Genomic DNA, 20,631 nt, shown 5'->3' with positions numbered 1-20,631 from the left:
AGGCGGCGGGGTCATCTGTATTGGGGTCATGGGCGTTGTCGGCTGATGGCCGTGATTGGTGGTGGTCTGGGATGTGGTGTTGTTGGTGTCCTGGCCCGCCGCCACCGCCGCTGCCGCTGCCGCCGCCGCCGCCGCCGCCGCCACCAGAGCTTGTTGCTGCTGAGCCTGAGCCGGTTGTTGGCCCTGTTGCTGCTGCTGCTGCTGCGGCGGCGGCGGCGGCTGCGGCTGCGGCGGCACCGAGCTGGAAGTGGGACTCTGCTGACTCCCGTTGTCCTCGCTGTCGGAGCAGGACTCGGCTGACGAGCTCCCCGCTCCCCCCTTGCCCTTGCTGCCGCTGCTGCTGCTGCTGCTGCTGTGGGTCTTGACGTGCTTCGCGAGATGGTCGCTGCGCATGAACCGCTTGTTGCAGACCGGGCAGGCGAATCTCTTTTCGCCGGTGTGGGTTCGAAGGTGCCGCTGCAACTCATCCGAACGTGTGAACCGCTTGCCACAGAAAAGCCAGTTGCAAACAAACGGTCGCTCACCAGTGTGCCACCGTAAGTGGGCCTTCAGATGCGACGTTTTCCCGTAGACCTTACCGCATCCCGGTATGTGACAGCTATGGATGTTCTTCTTCCTGAGATGCACGCCGGCCGGACCGAGCCTCTCGGCTTCTTGGCAGTTTGGACAGTCGCAGGTGGCTCTTCCGGTGTACCGTCTTTGCGAGCGCGGCGACGGCGCTTGACTGACACCGCCGGCCCCGACGCCGACGCCACCGCCGCTGCCTTGCGGGCTACCGGCACCGGCGCCAGCACCAGCGGTCGCGGCCGCGTGATGATGAAGCCCGAAACCGGGCGGGCCACCCGGTAGCATCGATTTGTACGTGTCTTGGAGCAGATTATGACCGGCGGTGGTCGCGGTGGTCAACAGATGATTGCCAGCGAGCGCTAGACTTGTGGAGTAGTCGGCCGAGTAGTTGGCCATTTGGGCGGCGTGGACGCCGACGCCTACCGTGCTGCTTACGTCTAGCCATCCGCCGGCCGTCGCGGCTCCGTGCACGTCCCACCAGCCGTCGCTTGCTTTTATACCACTGTGGGTCGCGCCTGGCATCGCGTTGAACGGCCACGACTCGTACGGGTGTCGACCGTACACCGAGCCCAAGGTCGCTCCTTCGACCTTCCCTAGCAGGCTGCTCTGATGATGATGCGGATCGCTCGCTGGTTGGGCGCTCGCCGTCCCCGGGAAGTACAGGTCGCTCCCGTACTGTGGCGCCGTGGACGCGCAAGAGGTGACAGGGGCTCTCGCGTAACCACCCGTGCTGCCCGCGCTGCTCGTCGCCGCTGGTCTTTGACTCACTCCGGTCGTCGTGCATCCTCCGCCTCCGCCCCCTCCGCCTCCGCCGCTCCCAGTCGAGTGCTGAGGCGAACTGCCACTGCTCTGCGGGCTCTTTTTCCAAGGATGAAAACCCTTGCCTACGGCCGCGTCGGCCAACGGCGGGGGACTCTTGCTGCTCAATTTGTTGCACTGAGCTGCGAGCATCGCCAGCGGCGTGCCACGTAACCCCGGATGGTCCTGAAACAAGAAAAAAGAACGATTCGGTTACGACGTGGCTCTTCTCCGAACAGTGATGGAATGTCGTGCGCCGGACACGCTTCTTTGAATCAGAGCATTATTACGTCTCGAGAAAAATTAGAAATTGTCCTTTCGATGAAACGTGGTACCCGAGAAACATGCGTTCCTAACGGACCACTCTCTCGCAAGCTTGTTCGCAATTTGCTCTCACGGCAATCGACTCCTTCATAGAGTTATTTCCTTAACGACATGCGTGGAAAACAAGTTAGATGCTCTTTCATTTAACTTGCTTCTCGCGAGTTTTATTAAGCGACTGATGTATGCGCATAAAAGTCATCCGCGGTGAGCACAAATTGCTTCCAAGGCACGGCTCGCTGGACATTCCTCAGTGCCGTATCATTAAACATCTTTCGAGTCTTCTTAAAAGACGATTAAGCGGTCCAATTACCACTGCGCGTTGCTTTTCTCCGCTAGGCAAACAAATGTAATAGAATCAAAAAACCGCTCGGTATGCTCGATGTGCCTCGGAGGAGTTTCCGGTGCGAGTCACCGGAGCAATTATAACTCTTTCTCTCGCTGCTCGCGAAAGCATCGAGTGACGCTACAAGACGTTCGTTCGACGATGCGAGCAAACGGTTTACGAAGATGGATGACGAAATTTCCGATCGGTTGGTTATACAGCGCGCTAGCCACAATTTTATTACGGTGAACCGCGTTCTCGAGCAGGTGTTACCCGATGGAATTACGGGGGAGCTCTTCCGATACGATTACGCAAGCCGATAATAACGAGTTTCGAGGCGGGCTTCGCGAATTAGGCGCTCGCTCGCGTATACCGATCCGACGAAATGGATCCCAGGCGATTGAGTCGCTTTCTCAAGGTAACGCAGCTCGTAATATCGAAATCCAGCGAGCGAGCGCTGTATGCCGACCATAATCGCGGCTAAATCGACCCAAAAAAGAAACCCAGTCCGCTCGCCACCGGCCGCCGGAACCGAGTCTTCCCCCGAGGGTGTATAATGACACAAAATTGCCGGTCCTATCCTAGAAGAGACGGAAGATTGCCCGAGAGAAACAAGAACCGGGGGAAGCGATCCGCTTCGTTCGGAGCACTTTGGCGCCGACCGTTTCCCATATTCCTCGATGTTGAAAAACTGCTGAAACGGCGTGGCAACACGTGATTCCTCGAGAATTTTTCAAACCGTAGTACCGGTGACGCGCATTAATATTCGGATAGCGTGGCGAGTCGTACGTTATTACACAAACTTAACCCTTGGCATTCCAAGAACTCTTGGCGTTGTACTCGAAGTGTACTGGCACACTAATAGTCCACTGAAGATCGAGCTATCGTATAACAATTTTGAGCTGGGTTTCAATCGCATGTGATTTCAAGTTTCATTGATTTTGGTACATTTAGTTGTTTTCCAGAAATTACTGTAAAGCGCGATGGCTATAACGAGTCTTGTTATTTAAAAGCAAAATTAGTTTAACTCTTTAGTTTACGACGATGAGCGAGACTCGTGTTAAGGAATTTGGTCCATAAACAATAAACATGAGCCTGACTCGTGGAACTTCGTTCGGACTTCCTATTTATTACGGCTCCTTTTTTCTCTCGTACTAATGCAACTTAATCGTTAGGAATAACTTTGACCGAAATTAGTATGGAGAAAATTTCAAAAAAATTCAAATAGTGTAGTTTATGAGGAAAACTGGTCTGGGAGAGTTAAGTAATCTAGAAAAGCATGGAGGTCGATGCAGACCCCAAGAAAGACCATATAGTTCCCCCTTTCCGAGTATGCAAGCTTTCAACGGTGAACCATGAATAATAAAAAGTCCCGAATTACGCGACACACCCCAATATCAACGTATCGCGTTATCCCTGAAGAAGCTACTTACGACGCTGTCGAAACGTCGTAGCAATTTACTTCAAGGACGCAGTTGACATCCGGGAGACTCGACAAGTGTCGTCCGCAAAGAACCAAGCCGTGAAACGTCTAGAATGTCTCAGCACGCAATTTTCCTGATTCGCTTAAATATTTATACAAGCACGGCAAAGGGTCCAAGCGTTGACGATACGAGTCGGAGGTATACAACGTTCCGGTAATGGGATTTTTCTAAAGTCTCCGGGGCACGGGACAACTCCGCGATTTTGGTCCCATGCAAATCATGGCGACGTCGTTTGGAGGGACGAAAGACGAGCAGACGGTCGGTGGCTACCGAAAGGCTGGAGGCTGGAGAAGGGTCCGAAGCGGATTCGGACGTGGAAAGGTAAAGGCAAAGGGTCCGCGGAAGCGGCAGGAAATTAAAGTCTGGCGGGCCGCGCAGCCATTAGCAGCCGGCGCCATCGAGGCGACACGCCCCCACACGGTTCAACCTTGCACCAACACCGACCAAAGACAACGAGTGCGCGCACCCTTCGACGATAGAGACAAAGAGGGAAACAGAGAGAGTGTGAGAGAGAGAGAGAGAGAGAAAGCCCTACCAATCCGTGGTCACCCCGTCCCGTGACTTCGGGCAAGGTTGCTAGGGTAATAACCACGGTTGCGGTCATCGCCGAACGCGGAGCTCTTTGCCCGTTCCGCTCTTTAAAAAATCCCGGGGTCGTTCGAAACGGGTCGTCGACTCCAACCTTTCACCCCATCGGCGTATTTTTTCACGTCCCCGGCTCGTTACCGCCGTCTATGTCGTCGCGATCTTTTCCCTTCGGATTCACCGACGTTCATTGTACAACGAACGAACCCTTTTCGACGCTAAATTAATCAGTGTGGAGAGAAACTTCTTCGGATAATACCGTCGTTTCTATTTTAATAATCGTACTTCCAACCACCTATGATCCAGGATCGCGCTGTTGGTGAACGTTCTAAATAGTTTCCTTCGACTGAAATATATTTTCTACGCCCTTTTACCGTTTCAGCCATTGTGACCTTGTACCAGAGCTTGAGCAGTGGTTGAATTCAGTGGGTTAAGAAGGGCATATTAATATTTCGATTCTCTCGGTGGAAAGAGATACCAAAAATTTGGGGAAGGAAGATGTCGAACAGGATGGCTCGCGTTGGGAGTCGTCGACGAATAGGGAGGTGGTGAGCTTCGACGCTTGCTCGGCGTAGCTCCGCCGCCAGGGGTTGGAAGACAAAATCGTCCTTCCTGGACGCGTGGTTAGGGTGAGAGCCAGCGGAAAGGGAAGAATAAATAGAGGAGAGAGAGAGGGGGGGGGCGAAGAGGGTGAGCCTGGGAGAGGGAAAGAGGAGAGGAGAGAGTATCTCTCTACCGGTGGTGTACGTGGCCACGCCCTCTTCGAGCTTTGCGAGTGCAGGTTGTAGGCAAGCTACGTATTGATCCACTGGAACGATATGACAGTGGCCTGGCGGAGACAACGACGTCTCTCAATTAACCTCCTCCGGCTTCGTTTTCAGTCGACATTCTACATCCATGCTCGCGGCGATCGAGCACCAACGCTCGCTCCACTTACAGTCGACGTGTACTGGCTTTATCGCGGGCCGGGCTAGCCTAACCATTTCATTTGGGATCGCAGTAGTACTCCTTCCTACATAGTTTCTAGGTCGTGTACATTTGAATGTAAATGATTACAAGAGAGGGATAAAGTTGCGTATTTACATGCACTCTATATTATTTACATTTTGCCAACATAATGAATTAAAATGAAATATTTTACACGCATAACACGATGAGCAAAGCTTTCGGAATATTCTATATCGCCCTGGGCTTCATAAATTGAAATAGATAAAGCAAACGTGAACACGAAGTTTACTCGTGACCGGTCGACAACGTTTGAGGATGAACACACGAGTTAACTCGTGACCGGTTCGCAATGTGTCAGAACGTATGTATACATCATTTTATGAAAAAACTAAAATACACGGGCCCATAGAGGATCAGTCTCCCTAATAAAACTATCTCTTAGCGAGCGTACTCATTTACCATCACGTTTGAATTGCAACGTACCCCGATGCCCAGGTAGGAACTCGTTGATCATTCCTATTTCCCATTTGTTTGAATATCAGATTTATTCGGGTGATCGGTTAACGAGAGGGCGTTAATAGGATTATCGATTAGAACGATATTAGCCAGGAGTTCTGGCCGGTCTGTAATTACGCAGGGCAGAACGAAAAGAAGTCGTTATTGCATGTAGGCAGCACGAGCGAGGCGCCTCCGAGGCGGTCGATATATGTAGCACTTACTCGACTTAGTAGCTTCTATATACCTGTCCTCCGTCAATTACTGCCATACTTCGCGAAGTTTCGATGTTTTATGCATGCTGCTGCCCGTATACGACTTGGGTGTACATTACCTCTCCTTCCATTGCCATTCTCGGTTGGACTTAAACGAAGCAGGATTCGTTTCAGCTACGAATTTAACAGGCGTTATTGGCTCTTGAATAAAATCGATATCGTTGCAATTTCATGCGCGTTTTCTTTATATTTCATGTTTCTGCAACAACCTGCGCGAACCCTATAATTTAACCATTTATTTTCCTATCGTGTTTGCGATAATTGCCATGTCCATAGATTCCATAGAAAGTATATTATAAACTATATTAATATCCCACATGAAGAGAATTTTTCCCTCATCTAAGAGAATTTTTGGTCTGGTTCAAATCAGAGCGAAGCTCGCGAGGCGTAAAGCGTCCAGGGTTTCGCGCCCTCCTGTCGGCACAGTTGAAAGAGATCCATCGTGGGATGGGCACGGTCTAGGGTCCTTTGTTTTAGCCGCGTGACGTCACGCCCATCGTGGCCAGCTAGGACTAATAACGCCTTCGGCCGTGCCACGCATAAATTAAAACCAAAGAGCTTCGTTTGTTTCTCGTCTTCCTTGGCTACCTTCCAAGAAGCGCTCGACGTCTTTCGAATTTTTCAGGGGATGCAAAATCTCGTTAACGGCTCCGGATTACTTCGGACAGGCAAGGTGTGTTTCCACGACCCCCCGGTAAAATGCTGAGAATTATTTTTATTCGAGTAAATTTAATCGAGTGCCTTGGTGATTCTGTTTGTCGCGAGCAGTTTGCGCGCTACCAGCTGAGAAATCGTCGCGGGTATCTTACGCTAGAGCTGGCCGGCGGAGCGTGTCGAAGCGGGTCGACGCTGTGACGAATGAGATTCATGGCGCGTCAAAGGAGATGCATCGATGCTCACGACCGAGAAATCGTAAGCGTCGCGATTCGTGAAAATGGCGAGGGTACTCGGAACCCTCGGACATCACGAGTCTGACGTCGAGAGGAGTATTTCACTGCGTACTATATTCGCTGTGTAGTTAACAGAGACGAGCGCAACTTTCTTTGAATAATAGACGAAGCAACGAGATGAATGCAATTGTGTGAAGTATTCACTAGTACACTTTCATCAGTGGCTTCGTATACAGCCAGTCCCATAAATATTCGTACCCTCTATGTCTATCGAAGAAAGTCCGAATGGAACGTTTATTCGAGTACAAATTTATAATGAAACATTTATTTGGAAACATCAAATTTATCATTTAATTAAGACGATTTCTTAATTCTATTCTTGTAATAGACACAGATGGTGCGAATATTGATGGGAGTGATTGTATGTCACTCACTGTCACATTTTTAATCATAACACGAATTACAACTACCTTGATAATGATTGCTTCGTGACAATATGTGATATAGATCTGTTTATACCTCTCGTCGGCATTTTTCTTTAGTACTCCTCTCGTGCATGTCTGTTTACGCGGTTTTAATCCGAGGGACGGGTGTAGCGCAGTTTGGGGCGAGTATCCCAATTCTCTCGCGGGTCACGTCGAAAAACGAGCACAGTAGCGATCGTTGGACGGTAAATGGGACCCAGGGAGAGGCAGGGTCTGTGAATGGGTGAAATAAAACGGACTGGTGAGTATCGGGGCGAGTGCAGGAGCCACGCGACAGCTGGACGTGGAGGCAGCGGGGTTCGCGCGATAGCCGACCGACAGGGAGGGTGCGAACCCGGTAAACCCGTAGGGTGTCGATCCAACGGGGCTTGTGGCGAACCGCATCCGACGTCTACGCGTCAAGCTTCTTTGCTTCCCCACATTGGCGAAACCCATGCCCGTTTAGCCGCAAATAGAGTCCTCGTCTCCTCAAACCAAAACAAACTAATACCACTTCTGCCTACTTCTGCCTCTTAATTCCAAAAATAAAAATTAGAAGCTTGGAAGACCTTTTTCCTGAGATCTTGTAGTGATCTGACCCTGGAGTAAAGTAAAAAATCTAACGAAAGGTAAAATAAATTGTTCCTAGAGGAAAGAAAGAATTTGATAAGAAAAGAGGTAGTTCCAGAACGAAAGAATTGAGTTCTTAGTAGAAGATGGGACTCGGGAATCCCGAAAAGACAATTAAAACTGGCATCACCGCAAAAAGCTTGAAGGAGGTCGGTTCGTCTTTGACTGGTAATAGAGCTGGACGCGAAATTAGTCGGCGGTCTTTTCTGGTTTCCGTGTAAAAAGCGTCGGTCGGTTCTCGAGAGCCAATGACCGCCGCCACGCTGGCACCTGCCTCGGGACATTGCTTCTGCGTTTCTGATTGGATCCACCTGCGTCGACCGCGACTGACCGAGTCTCACCGCGATCGTTCATTTTACTTCCCCGGCTGTGTTATTCAATAAGGATCGCAATGAAGAGTAAGTATTGTTATTGGCCAAGACCTCACTCCCTAGCTTTTCCCATTTTCCAGAATCATTTTAAACGTTCATATCCCAGAAGTGCGAAACAGCTGGTTAGAAAATTATGTAAGTTTGAATGTGTGTACGCGCGATGGCTTCTGTTTGGCTTTCTTCTGCAATGTATTCATTAAGTGTTATAAAAAAGGGTAACCTCTCTCATTTTATAATTTTTTGTTGCCACCTTTCTGACTCTAGTCATTATATCGTCACTATAAAATTTCTGTAGTTTTTTTTATTAAACATTGACGCAGTCTGCAGCACGAACTTATGGGATTATTTATTAGCCCTTACTTTATTTTATATTTCAGTGGTTGTTTATTACCAGAAAATCGTGTTTAGTACAGTCGTATATGAGTTTATGCACTGATATTGAAATTTTAGGACAAATTTTGCATGTTTGGATGTGCACGTGTCGGCAAGATTGTCGACAACATTGTCCCCCGTTCAAAATTTGGAAACTCCAGTGGGTTTCGCGACGATTCCCGACTTATCTTTAGATGCCGCCATCCTTCGTATCGCTCGAATTACCTATAAAACGTGCAATAAAGGCTTTTCGTTTCCTGAGAGCAGCGTCGTATCACCGCCAGACGTTATACCTCGGCAAATGGGCCACAGCAATCTTAATATTGATCTGCTTCCTATTAAAGCGACGCGGCGCCAGTTGTAAAAATAAGCTCTTCCGTAACAACTTGGCACGGCAATAAAAACGGCCGCGAGCTATTAAATTAAAGCAGGCGTGTAGTGTACGCGCTCGCGAGGACCACGAATACCAGCGCATAATTTTCACGTTTTCGGATAATTGCTTCCGCGGATCCCGGTGCCCCAGTCCGATAAGGGACATTGGTACCCTCGATAGATGAATATAGAATTAAATATTTACTCAAATTTGATATCGGAAGCGTCTGTATAAAAGTCGAATCCTCTGGAGTTTCGAAATCGTACGATTATACGTTTTAAGTAGAAAGGAGAAAAATAAGGAAACGTATTCGCAATACAAAAGATGTTATTAGGGGGATCGGAAAGTAACGACATTTCTATTACATTAAATTCAAACAAATAAATTTGTAATAAGTTTTTATTTTTCATCAGTTAGGTTATCGTTCTCGTTAATCAAAAACCTTTTGCCATCTAGATGTACAAATGTTCGAGATCTGATCGATAAAAATCACTTGGAACCCAATGAGCTGATAAATGATAGCAATAATTTAGGTCTAAAGCATTGACGTCTGATTAGCCGTTCTCCTAATTGTCTCGAGGAAGGCCTTCGTCGTATTTCCAAAAAGTCGACTGATAAATCTTCGACCACAAGGATTTATTACCCTTCCGTTGCTACACTGGCTTAAATTATCATCGCCTCGTGCCTTGGCTTTGCGTAACATTATATTGCGTAATATTGTAACCATATAAACGAAACGGTATATAGTTAATCCCGAACCTTTGCTTCACCAGATCAACTGTGTAACGTTCTCTCGCCGAATCGCATAGTCACGAGTACCTAGCCTAGGTAAATATACGCACGTTGCGACCAGCGGCCGCGATCGCGCGGATATCACGACTGCGGCTCGCTCTTAATGCTAATTATTTGTTTATCGGCCTCCGCATGCAACTACCGCGACACGCACGACTCCGCGAGTAAAATACCGCACACCCTCCCGTTCGCGCAACTTATTACTCGTTCGTACATCGCCGCTACTAATCGGATAGCGATCACCGTTGGGGAAATGACGCTGTTTTTCCAACGTTACTCTATCATTCCCTTCCCTGACTCCGTTAGCTACCTGGACGTCACGATCCGTAGTGTCATAATCCAGGGATGATCGCGCGATAGCAACGCGTCTTCGCTAGAATGTTTACTTCGATATTTCAGGTTGCAGTTACCAAGAATATTAGCGATTGCTAAGAAGCCATTCTACGATAAAATGTACATGTCATCGTGCGAAGAGAAATTGAATTATTTAATAAAATATCGATATACGGTAGTTCAGATAATAGAGGTTCACTAGCTGTGCCCTTCATAAACCCTCCGCCACGAACCCTCCACCATGAACCCTCCACTCTCGACCATGGTTTAGGTAACAGTAGCTACGGAAAGTTGGAGTACCTGAAGGCTAGAGCTACTGTAGCGCCTATGTAACTTGAAAGTTGCACAGATTACACGAACCGTAAGATAGCTGCATTAATTTTCACAAACGTACTCTGGTTTTTATTGTAGCTTAACGATCCGAGAAGACGCTGTCGCCAGAGAGTGTAACAAACGATCCATCTATCCGTGGGAGAGGAGCTGCTAGCACGTACAAGGAATCGTTTCGAAGGACTCGAACAGCGAGTTTACAGTCGATTTCGACTTTTTGGCGGAAGGGAGTCGTTTGCTGTCCGAGACGAAATGAATTTGTAAACTAGCACGCAACGGCTACCGTGACATGGGAGCCAGGACCGCGCGATTGGTCTCCCTGTTCGAACAAGATGGCGCTACATTTCTTGCCGGTCGGTGTCCTTTCTTTTAATCTCGAGCTTGCCGCGACAAATGGACTTTTAAATTCGTGCAACGTACCGCGCGTTAGTTTCGCAGTAATTACATTCCGCGAAATAATCGAGCGATTTTTGAAAGAACCGTAACTACACATTCGATAATTAATTTGTATTCGGTCATCCAGGAACGTGTCTTTATTTATTGAATTACGTAGGTGCCATTTTGTTCCGTAACCTTTCCATCTCTTAAGGAATGTACATGATTTTCAACTACTCCAATATATTCGTATCTGCACCACCTAACAAAAATCGACATGGACTTTCCAGACAACCCAATACTTCTGTAGGCTTATTGTTCATACCTTCTTCAAGAATGAATACATGTTAGTCTGTACCATACACGGTGATCTAAGAAAAAAAATAAGACCAAGTCTCTATCGACTACTCGTTCAATATTTCCCTGAGCACAGTCCTCGTTGAGATCAGTGTAAATTATTTCTGTCGCGAATAAATTCTGACCCCGCGGTATTGGTTGCGTGTCGACGGCGATCGTCACGAGCAAAGGAAATTTTTGTGTCCCGATACTCGGTTCGAGAGAGATCGTCGAAGCGGCGAAGGAACGTTTCCCATGATCGCTCGGTATGGGTAAATTCGACGTAGTTTCGTGCGGCGTTTCGTGGCTATTGGGAAACGTGAGATAGGGAAGACCGGACACACGATAGAAGCTCTCGGTGGAGCACGGGATTAATAATATTATTCATGAGTAAAACCTCGGCTGCAACCGCGACGGAGCCTCCGTTAGCTCCCATCAAACGGCAGCTACCTGTTATCCTCCCTTCTAAATTATGTTTTTTAATTAAATCCATCGCGAGAGAACGACTCCGGCTATCTCTTTCCCTTGCCTCTCCTATCCCTTCTCGCCTCTGTCCGTCGCGTTGCGAAAGGTCCGATCGTATATCCGAAAAAGTCTACCTCTCGCTGTATAACCGTGGCCCGGGGCCAAAACAGGGAGCTACCCAAATTTATTCGGCTATCGAGCGACCCCAGCGGCGGGAGGGACAACGGAGGCTTCTTCTCGTGCTTCTTCTCGCGGTCCTCTCCTCTTTTTACCCTTCCCGCGCGGCCTAGGGACGCGGCGAGTATTTTCTTTTTGTTGGCCCCGATAGAACTCCCGGGCCTCCCTCGAGACAAATTTCAAATTGCCCTTGGACCTAATGATTTCCGGGTACGGAGGATAGGGGACGTGATTCGAAGGGAACGACGCCTAGGATCTCGTGGCGAACGCGCAGCCTCCGACGACCGTCCAGCCACCAATTCATTAACACTCGTAAATCTGTCGCGAACGACAGCCCGGAATATTAAACGGGCATTACGGGTTAGTTATAATTCGTTGGTCAGTTAGCGCCGTTCGTTTAGGCGATCCTCAGCCGAACGGGAGATACACGAGCTCGGACGTCAGGGATCTTTTGTCGCTTCCGGTGCGCGTGTTCGCCGAGTCGCGCTTTGGTAAATAATCGCCGCAATGGATTATTACGCAAAGCGGAGACACGAGACGACGATAATTCAAGCCAGCGTGGCAAGGGAGGCTAATAAATCCTCGCGGTCGAAGATTTATCTGTCGTTTTGGAAACGTTCCGATGGTCTTTCTTGGGATGTTTAGCAAAAGTTTATCGCGATGCGATATCTTGATAGATCTTTAGCCTAACTCAATGTCGATGGTTTAGATCTAATTTGTTAGATCGTGGCTCTGGATGATGCAAAAGTGAACAATGTCGCAGTGGGTTATTCAAATGTAAACCGGTATATTTGAATGACCCTCATATTTTTCGTTTTCAATAAAAATAGCATTTGATGCATGCCAGTGCTGTGACTAAATATAGAACTAGCAGTTGAACTGGTTCAAAGTATCTGTCATTAGAAACAGATCGAGGAACATACTTGGTAGTGCAAACTAAATATGACGTTCGTAAAAGACCTAGTACGAATCAAATAGTTTCTGCCTTTTTCAAAAAGGACAAAGAATTTTATTAATATATCCTGTCGTGCGTGTAACGTGTAAACATTCGAATGAATTAAAATAGAGCAAAGCTCAAGAGGTATCATAGAGGGTGGTGAAGAAGCTAGGGTGACACAGTATTAACTGGGACGAGCGAAGCGATACCTTCCGACTGAGACATCAAATATTTAAACGGCGGGAATCATTGACGTAGATCTAATCGAACCTATTATTTCTGATGAAAGATACTAGGCCATGCTTGTGTCGACGTCTCGAGCAATCGCTGGAACGATCCATGAGTCGACGGGCCACGCGTGAAAAGCAAACTGTGCGTCCCATCCTGTCGCTGACAGTGGCCCGTCGTTTGCCCTAAACGAATCAGCGTTACTCCGCGAAGGGGAATGGGCACGATGGCACTAAACGTCACCTAAAATGCCAGACGAACCGACTCGGATCGTTTCTCCGGGTTCCCATTGAAGGCGGGTTCGAGGTCAAAACGTACCTGCTCGAATCGATTCTGTACGACCGCAACCGGTAAGAAGAGCCGCGCTCTTATTAACGTTAAGATTTCCAGCGCGTCCCGTTGGATCCCTCGCGGCTGGATTTTCTCCGATGCTCGTAAAGCGGCACGAGTATATTCACCGTGATTTAGATACCGGTGGGCGCGATTGGTTCGTTTTTATAGTCGGCTGTTCCGTGGCCACTGTCACCGACGACGGGAACGAGCGGTGCCCTCGGTGCGAGCGGCGATAACGAAGAAGTTTTTCGAATAAGCAATTGGTTTTCACGCAAAAATCGTGACTGGTTTCTCGGCCGTTACGTCTTCATTAGGATAATGAGGTCGGCGTAAATCACCCATAGTTGCGCGTGCTCCTGGAATATCCCCCGAGCCAAGGGACAGAGGCGTCTGCATTTGCATCGAGTAATTTAGTGGTACATAAAATTCTGCAGCCAATTAGCGGCCGAGTGTCCGATCTATCGCCCCGGCTAGTCGTTCCCTTCCCTCTAGAAACGCTTCTAATTTCGGAAAGGTGATCCCCTTCGGCCGTGGAAGAGCCGCGGGATCCTTTCGACGTCTACCCGCCGGTTTCGCTTGTTTACTACCTCTTCGTCTTCCTATATCCGACCGATGCTCCACTCTCGTGCAAGCGCCGGGGCCCCCGACGCTCGTTTCGAAGGACAGCCGAACATAAAATTCTACATTCGCAGAAACGGTGGCCGGCATCCTGCCAGCGCCGTTGATCCTCGGTTCAATTAAATTAACGTTACGAGAGTTGTAAAAGTCCTCCGTCGGTTGCTTACTTTTCCACGGCCAGATTACGTTTCTTTTTGCTTATCCACGAATCCCTTTCGCCTCGCTCTTCCGGCAAGATCGCGTAATAGGGATGCAGAGTCGTAACTACGATTTTTTTCGCCCCCATGGAAGGTCGAAAATATAGAATAAACATTTTTCGTGCGATGCTTTGATTTCGAGAAAATCGACTTTGAATTTACGCCGAGTACGGGCGCACATGATCATGTCTCGTTATAACGAATCTCGCTGTAGATGGTCTCGATGTGTCGATGGTTATTATCGCAACGGTAAATCAGAAATACGTAATAAAATAGAATGTATACTCTTTGAAATAAATAATGGAATTTTACGATTACTCCTATCGACAACGTAATTTATATTTGTAAGAAATACCGAAGCCTGGCAGTCGATTTGGACCGCTAAAGGCTAACTCTAGGATAGGTGCGCTGGGTCGATACGTAAAACGTAATTCTTACGAGGAATCGTGGCCAGAAAAGTTTGAGAAACACCGATCCAGCTTAGCGGACGTCGCATTTTCGACGGTGTCTTCGCGCGGCCTGTACCCCAAAGAGGGTCCGGTATAATGACAATGCCTCCCGCGCCATTTGTTCAAAGTCCGAGGGACGCGTCAGGGGCGGAGTCGTAAGCGTGTCTTTATTGTTGGGCCAGGTAGACTAGCATGGTCGATCGTCGGATATATTATTCGCCTCCTAGATCAGCCCCGTCGAAAGCTCCGCGCCCGTCCCCGTATATTCGATATTTTATTGCCATTGCTGCACGGTGGTCCTGGTCGGCGGCTTTCTTTCAATTACGAAAGTTTAAGTAAATAGCGTCGGCCGCGGACCCGGGAAACGGAATCGTAGGACGATAAATTAACCGCGGTATTAGCATTTAAACGATCCACCGATTCACCCAGGATCTCGATGACCCTGGGCGGCGTCGCGGTGCTCGTGAAACCTGCGAAAAATCAAAAAAACCCCTCCGGACAATTTTTTCTTTCGAGGCTGCGATCACCGAGGGCAACATCTGGCCCCGAAGAACGCACCTCGACATCCAGCGCTGATGGATGAACCTTTTGACGGGACCGATCGGTCGCCCGTCAACGATCACCTCGACGACGAATGCGCGACAGTTGACTAAATCGTCGTCTCCTTCGATCAGATCCATCGAGCAGACGTCTGACGAGGGATATTAGAGGTGTCAGACGTCGAGCTTAACGCATTAGCGACTGACAGGTATTTTACGTTTCTAATACCGAGTACTCACGAAAATAATAAAATTCTGAAGCTGGACATACGCAAATTTGTATCGTTAGGGCGAAGATAAATGTTAAAGATACATCGTGGGAGATGTACAGGGTGTGCCGTAACTGGTGGTACAAGCGAGTAGGGGATGATTCAACAATGATTGTCCAACAATTTTAAAAATAAAAATTACGAAATACGCTTCGGTATATCAATGTTGTAAATATGTTATGTATAAAATAAAAAGATTTTCAGAATTTGAAGTGACGTGAATTCACGTCAGCGGTCGCGAATGTGTTAATGTGATTCTCGATGTTGCTACATTTTTGTTTTATGTCAACCCTTGCGTATTACAGGCAAGCCTGTGTGTCCCCACTGTATCCGTAGTATATCTATAGTTATAACGCGAGGACGATAGCGAGCAAGAAGAGCGCACTTGTTTTCCTGGCAGCGGCCACACACGCTGGTCTCACCTGTGCCCCGCTGGATATTATTTATTCGTCATTTTTGCGAAACGGCTGTTGATACGGGAAGAACGCTGATAGAGGCAGCCATAATTTAGCCAGGGCTGCGTTTTACGAGACGCGAAGGGGCCGGCTGAACGAACGGTACTCGGCGAATATTCGCCAACGAGCGAACGCGCGTAGCTGATAAATTTACACCGAGCGGCATACTTCTAACAACCTAAGTGCTCCTTTTACGGGAGAAGCCTACATTGAGACCAAGATACGCCCGATATAGACGCCGAGCTCGTTCTTCCTAATTACGCCACGGAATCTGCTGACGACGAGAGGCCTGCCTGCACCTGCGAATATTTACGTTCAATTAAAAACTCGTAAACACCTAACACCGGCTAAATCTAAATGAACCCGAACGACGAAACTGTTCCAACTGCGGCACGTCAAGCTCGGAGACACGATGTCGTCTTATTCGAACGTGGCTCCCGCGAGCGTGTACGAAACAAGCCTGATTCTCTTCGAACGAGAAATAGAGACTTTGTCGCGTTGCGTGTCCAAAACACGTGACACCGTGGTCGCGCACCTGCTTTCCGAGGGATCTTCGGCGATCTTCTTCTTCGACAAAAAATGTCCTAATTTGGGACGATACACTGACGAGGTTCACACTTTTATATCAAAGCGAAATTGGTCGCATTCAAGTAATTACATCCCTTTGACGGATTTCTGCGAACGCTTTTGAAATCTGAGAGACTCGGCGAAGATCCCTGAACAGGGGGAAATCGGAGATGTTGACAGGAGTGGAACGACATTGTCGGCGAGTGTGAATTCGATGAAAGTGTCTTGGAAATCTGTGATTTTAAGAGGAGAGATCTGATTTCATAATTCGTTAACTTCGACATTTAATTGTTTACATCATTCCAATCGGTCATTTTTTAAGATTGTTCTTTCTCATGTCGAATGGGGCTTGTTTACTTGACCGAATGATCCACAGCGATGATCGCGTACCCATTTGCTTTCTGCATGGAGGACATTACAACGCGTGGACGGAACGGTGCCATGATTGGATTCTTGGCCAAAGGTTCGTTTCAGCGGAGCACCTGCGTCCGACGAGATGGACGGGTTCACGGTCTGCCAAAGGTGATTTAGTGGCAGTTTGTTGGCGTAGCGGCGTCGGTAACGCTCGGAACAAGCCGGCGCTATGCGTGTATTACACGACCCAGGCACACGCAGACTCCACGAGAGGATCAACGCGTCGCTAAATTGGCCGCTCGCTTAAGGAGGCGCTCCTTTATTTTTTACCACTTTCGAGGCAATTTTCGTGATTCTTTTTCGCAGACGAAGCAGTTGATATGAATTTTTTGAAATTTCGTACGTTTATTTATGCGTGGGCCTCGTTTATAAGCATGTGGACGTTTTTGATGAATAATAGATATTGCTAAAATTAATGTTATAGCGTTATAAAACTATGTTGGTATGATAGAATTACTGTTTACACTTTCTACAATTATTGTTCTGGGACTTAAATAAGGGGAAAGAAATATATTTACAGTATAAATGATATATGTATAATATAAAGTAAAGTTGTATATTTATATATATTTATATAAATAAAAAAAAAATATATATATATATATATATTCTTGTAATCTTTATGAGGGTATGTTTATAATATATCGAAGACGATTAATTTATACTGCAAATATATTTTTTACCTTTCATTTATGAAAAGTATAATAACCGTAAAAAGTGTTAAAATGAAATCTACCATCCTCTTTTGATGTATATGTGAACCAGTATAAATATTCCCGTCGTCTGATGTCGAAAGAAACAAAAGTCACGATCGCTGGAAATCGACGCTGGCGATATTATGCGTACGAAACGAACAGGACGTTAGAAGGGTTAATCAATCCATCTTCACGTTCGATAACGATCAACCTGGTCGACAGCGTCCGTCATTCCGCGTTGAAAAGATCGACACGCGACAGCATCGATCCTCGGGAAGACGCTTCGTGGATTTAAGTGGACATTCTGGTTTGAAACTTTAACGATCGCGAAATTTTCAGAAATTTCGTTAAAGAGACCAAGGGTTTTATGTAAATACAAAATTTTACTGGGAAATTTAAATACGAGTAGTCTCGTGGTCAGAACATCGTGAATAGATAATTATATTAATTTCTACAGCGTTTCTTCTGATCCAATTATAAATTCTATCTACAAAGGGAAAGTGTCCGATCAATACCCATATTATTGAACGCATAATTAGTAACAGTGCTGCCAACTTTAAATCGTTAAACATGTATTTCGTCCAACATTGACTCAGCTTTCTTAAAGCAGAAGAACCTCCTCTTCTCCTAAGAGCCTCTAATAATGTCACGAACGACCGCACTTATACGGTGAAAAGCAATTGCATCGAACGTTCCTGATTCACGATTTCGCGTAAATGAAGCAGAAGTTGATTGCCGTGTAGTTGCGCCGAGAACCGACAAACCGAAAAACCTGTGCCCCCCAGCCAGCTCGTAACAGGTAAACTAGGAGACCGCACGCTTTCTCCGAGCGTGAATTATACGCGTAACGATTATAGGTATTACGCGCATGTAGGGAGCATAAGCGAACGTGGTCGGCTAGAAACCGCTAAAGAGGACCACGGAGACCGTTTAATTTTCTTACCTCAGCGGCTGCGTGGATACGCTTGAGTAGCGTTCTCGCGTAGACCAGAGACGAGCAACATTTTACGCGAATAATTCGTAACGAATAAAATCGACTTATAAAGATTTCTTTTTATTTGAATAGTTGCCACACTTATTTTTTTAACACAATTTTTTTTTTTTTTTACTGTATCGATTTATCGAGGCAAAACGAGTCGTTTGCTTTGAAAGTGGCACAAATCACGTCGTTCGATACTCTTTTGCACTCTGTGCGCCATCACGTTGCAAAATATGCGAAACGTGTCTTTTTCGGTTACTTGACTTGGTTATAAATTCTTATAAGCTTTCTTGAAGCTATAAATCCTTTATATTTGCAGTGATGTGTGGTTTAATACTTAAATACCTCGATTTATAAACAAAGTGACCTACTACGGACTTATGCATCATTCGTTCCAGATTCCTGGCTTCGTGCATATTTTTTTTCTGCAGGAGACAACAACTCAAACGTCACGATTTGCAAAAGCTATGAATACAATGAGTGACACTTTGCCTTAAAAAGAGTTATATAAAGTTATCTAGACGTTTATGAATGTTTTGTTCAGCCGTGACAGTTTACTTAATATTCGCATATTTATGTGCGAACACTCCAACAACACGTTTCTTTGTCAAGAAATATTATACGTCATGCATTAAACATTAACTCGTTGAATAAATATGGGAATCAGAGTGCTTCGTTAACAAAGAAACACGTGCTTCTCGCGTCTTTGTTCTATTAGCGCGAAAAAAACTAATAAACGATCATCTAGATCATTGATACGACTGACTATAGCAAACACGAGCTCGAATTTAATTTTATGACACGGAGTTAGGAGATCTTCTCGCTATAAGATTCGAGAAAGTCGAATGTTTTCTTTTACACTTTCTGAAAGCGTACACGGTGTCCATAACATGTTTGTAAAATAACAATAACGATCGTGTAAAGTGCATCACGCAAGGAAATCGGTATGAAAATCGACGCTCGGCGTTTTGTGTCGCGGAAGTATGCTTCCAAGTTCCAAGCAATTATCGGCGAAATGATGCGCACGGTCGGATATCTCGTAGAAAATTGGTTCGCGTGTCTTCCATCAAGAGCTCTAGCAATTTATGGCTTCATCGTGCTTTTCCCATCGCAGATCCACGGTCTATACGCACGCGCGTGTACCGACTATACCGAGCTGTAGGAAGCTTTTCCATGTCGCGCAAGTTCCGCCGCGTTTCGAGATTATGCAAATCGGCCCGGTTAACCCGACCACCAAAGATTATAATAATTTTTCAGCTGTCATGTTTCGTTTGTAATGATCACGATTTCCCGTGCGATAACGACCTGCTCTCGGCGTACGTGCCACACGAAGCCCAATAATAGTTTCCCGCTAAAAGCGCGTTCGTTAGCTTCCACGGCAGCGCACGCTCGCGCCGAGAACTGGTTGAACGTTCGCTTATTAAAAAGAACTTCTGTAGGATGAAAAGGGCATAAACGCGCGACAAAACTTCCAGGATCACGTAATCGCTCCGCGATACGATCTGCTTCAATTTGCCTGTGCACATACCGTCATTTATTTTTTTTTTTTTTTTTTTAAAGCGAGCTTCCAGGGAACGTTCTGTCAAGTAAACTTGCTTGCTTGTTTGTTCTGCGGCTGTCCTATGGATATTAGGTAAATCCGGATTGTTGGCACAATTACTGGAAATTTCTGTAATCTGTTTTGCAGTTACGCGATGACACGAGCACTTAGCGAGAGTAGTTAGCGAGTAATGTTCATTTTTAATTTGAAATACTCGCGACAGCTGACGCGAATTCGCGTCACTTCAAAGTCTATTCCAGGTTATGAGAAAATGATGGAAATCTGTATTTACCTTTATCATCTGTACAAATTTGTATCATCGCCCTGACATACCAACAATATTTTATTTGAATTTTTCTATCGTTCCAAATAATGTTTAAGACCAGAGATAACAATCTAACAATCTTTACTGTTATTGTAACTAACAAGGGTTAATATTGCTACCACTGTCTCCTCATGATTTAAAGCAACCGAACTGCTTCCATATTTCCTGCCGACTGCACATGTTGCAAACGACCTAGCCACGCGGCAGAGTATCAGTTCCAGCATTGATCCTGACCGAGATCTGTCCCACTTGGCGCTCATTCTTGACACAAGGGGTGTCGATTAGCGGCGAATTGAAAAACGACGATCCGCTTAATTCGATTCACGAAGACGCGTGTACGCTGGATCAGTTTATCAGATCGTCGCTATTGAATCACTCCA

At 46.7% G+C, this 20,631-nt stretch overlaps 1 protein-coding gene across 1 annotated transcript in view; it reads right to left on the bottom strand.

Moving 5' to 3' along the window:
- LOC128893464 (transcription factor Sp9-like) overlaps window positions 1-20,631 on the bottom strand; it is a gene marked incomplete at its 3' end in the record, with an annotated part of 36,650 nt that continues 16,019 nt past the window's right edge. The window contains exon 3 of the mRNA XM_054154422.1: window positions 1-1,551. Within this exon, the coding sequence (XP_054010397.1) occupies window positions 1-1,551 (1,551 nt within the window). The remainder of the gene's footprint in view (window positions 1,552-20,631) is intronic.

The sequence above is a fragment of the Hylaeus anthracinus genome, unplaced genomic scaffold (assembly GCF_026225885.1).
Source record: "Hylaeus anthracinus isolate JK02 unplaced genomic scaffold, UHH_iyHylAnth1.0_haploid 0, whole genome shotgun sequence".
NCBI lineage: Eukaryota > Metazoa > Arthropoda > Insecta > Hymenoptera > Colletidae > Hylaeus > Hylaeus anthracinus.
This window is presented reverse-complemented; position numbering and strand designations above follow the sequence as displayed.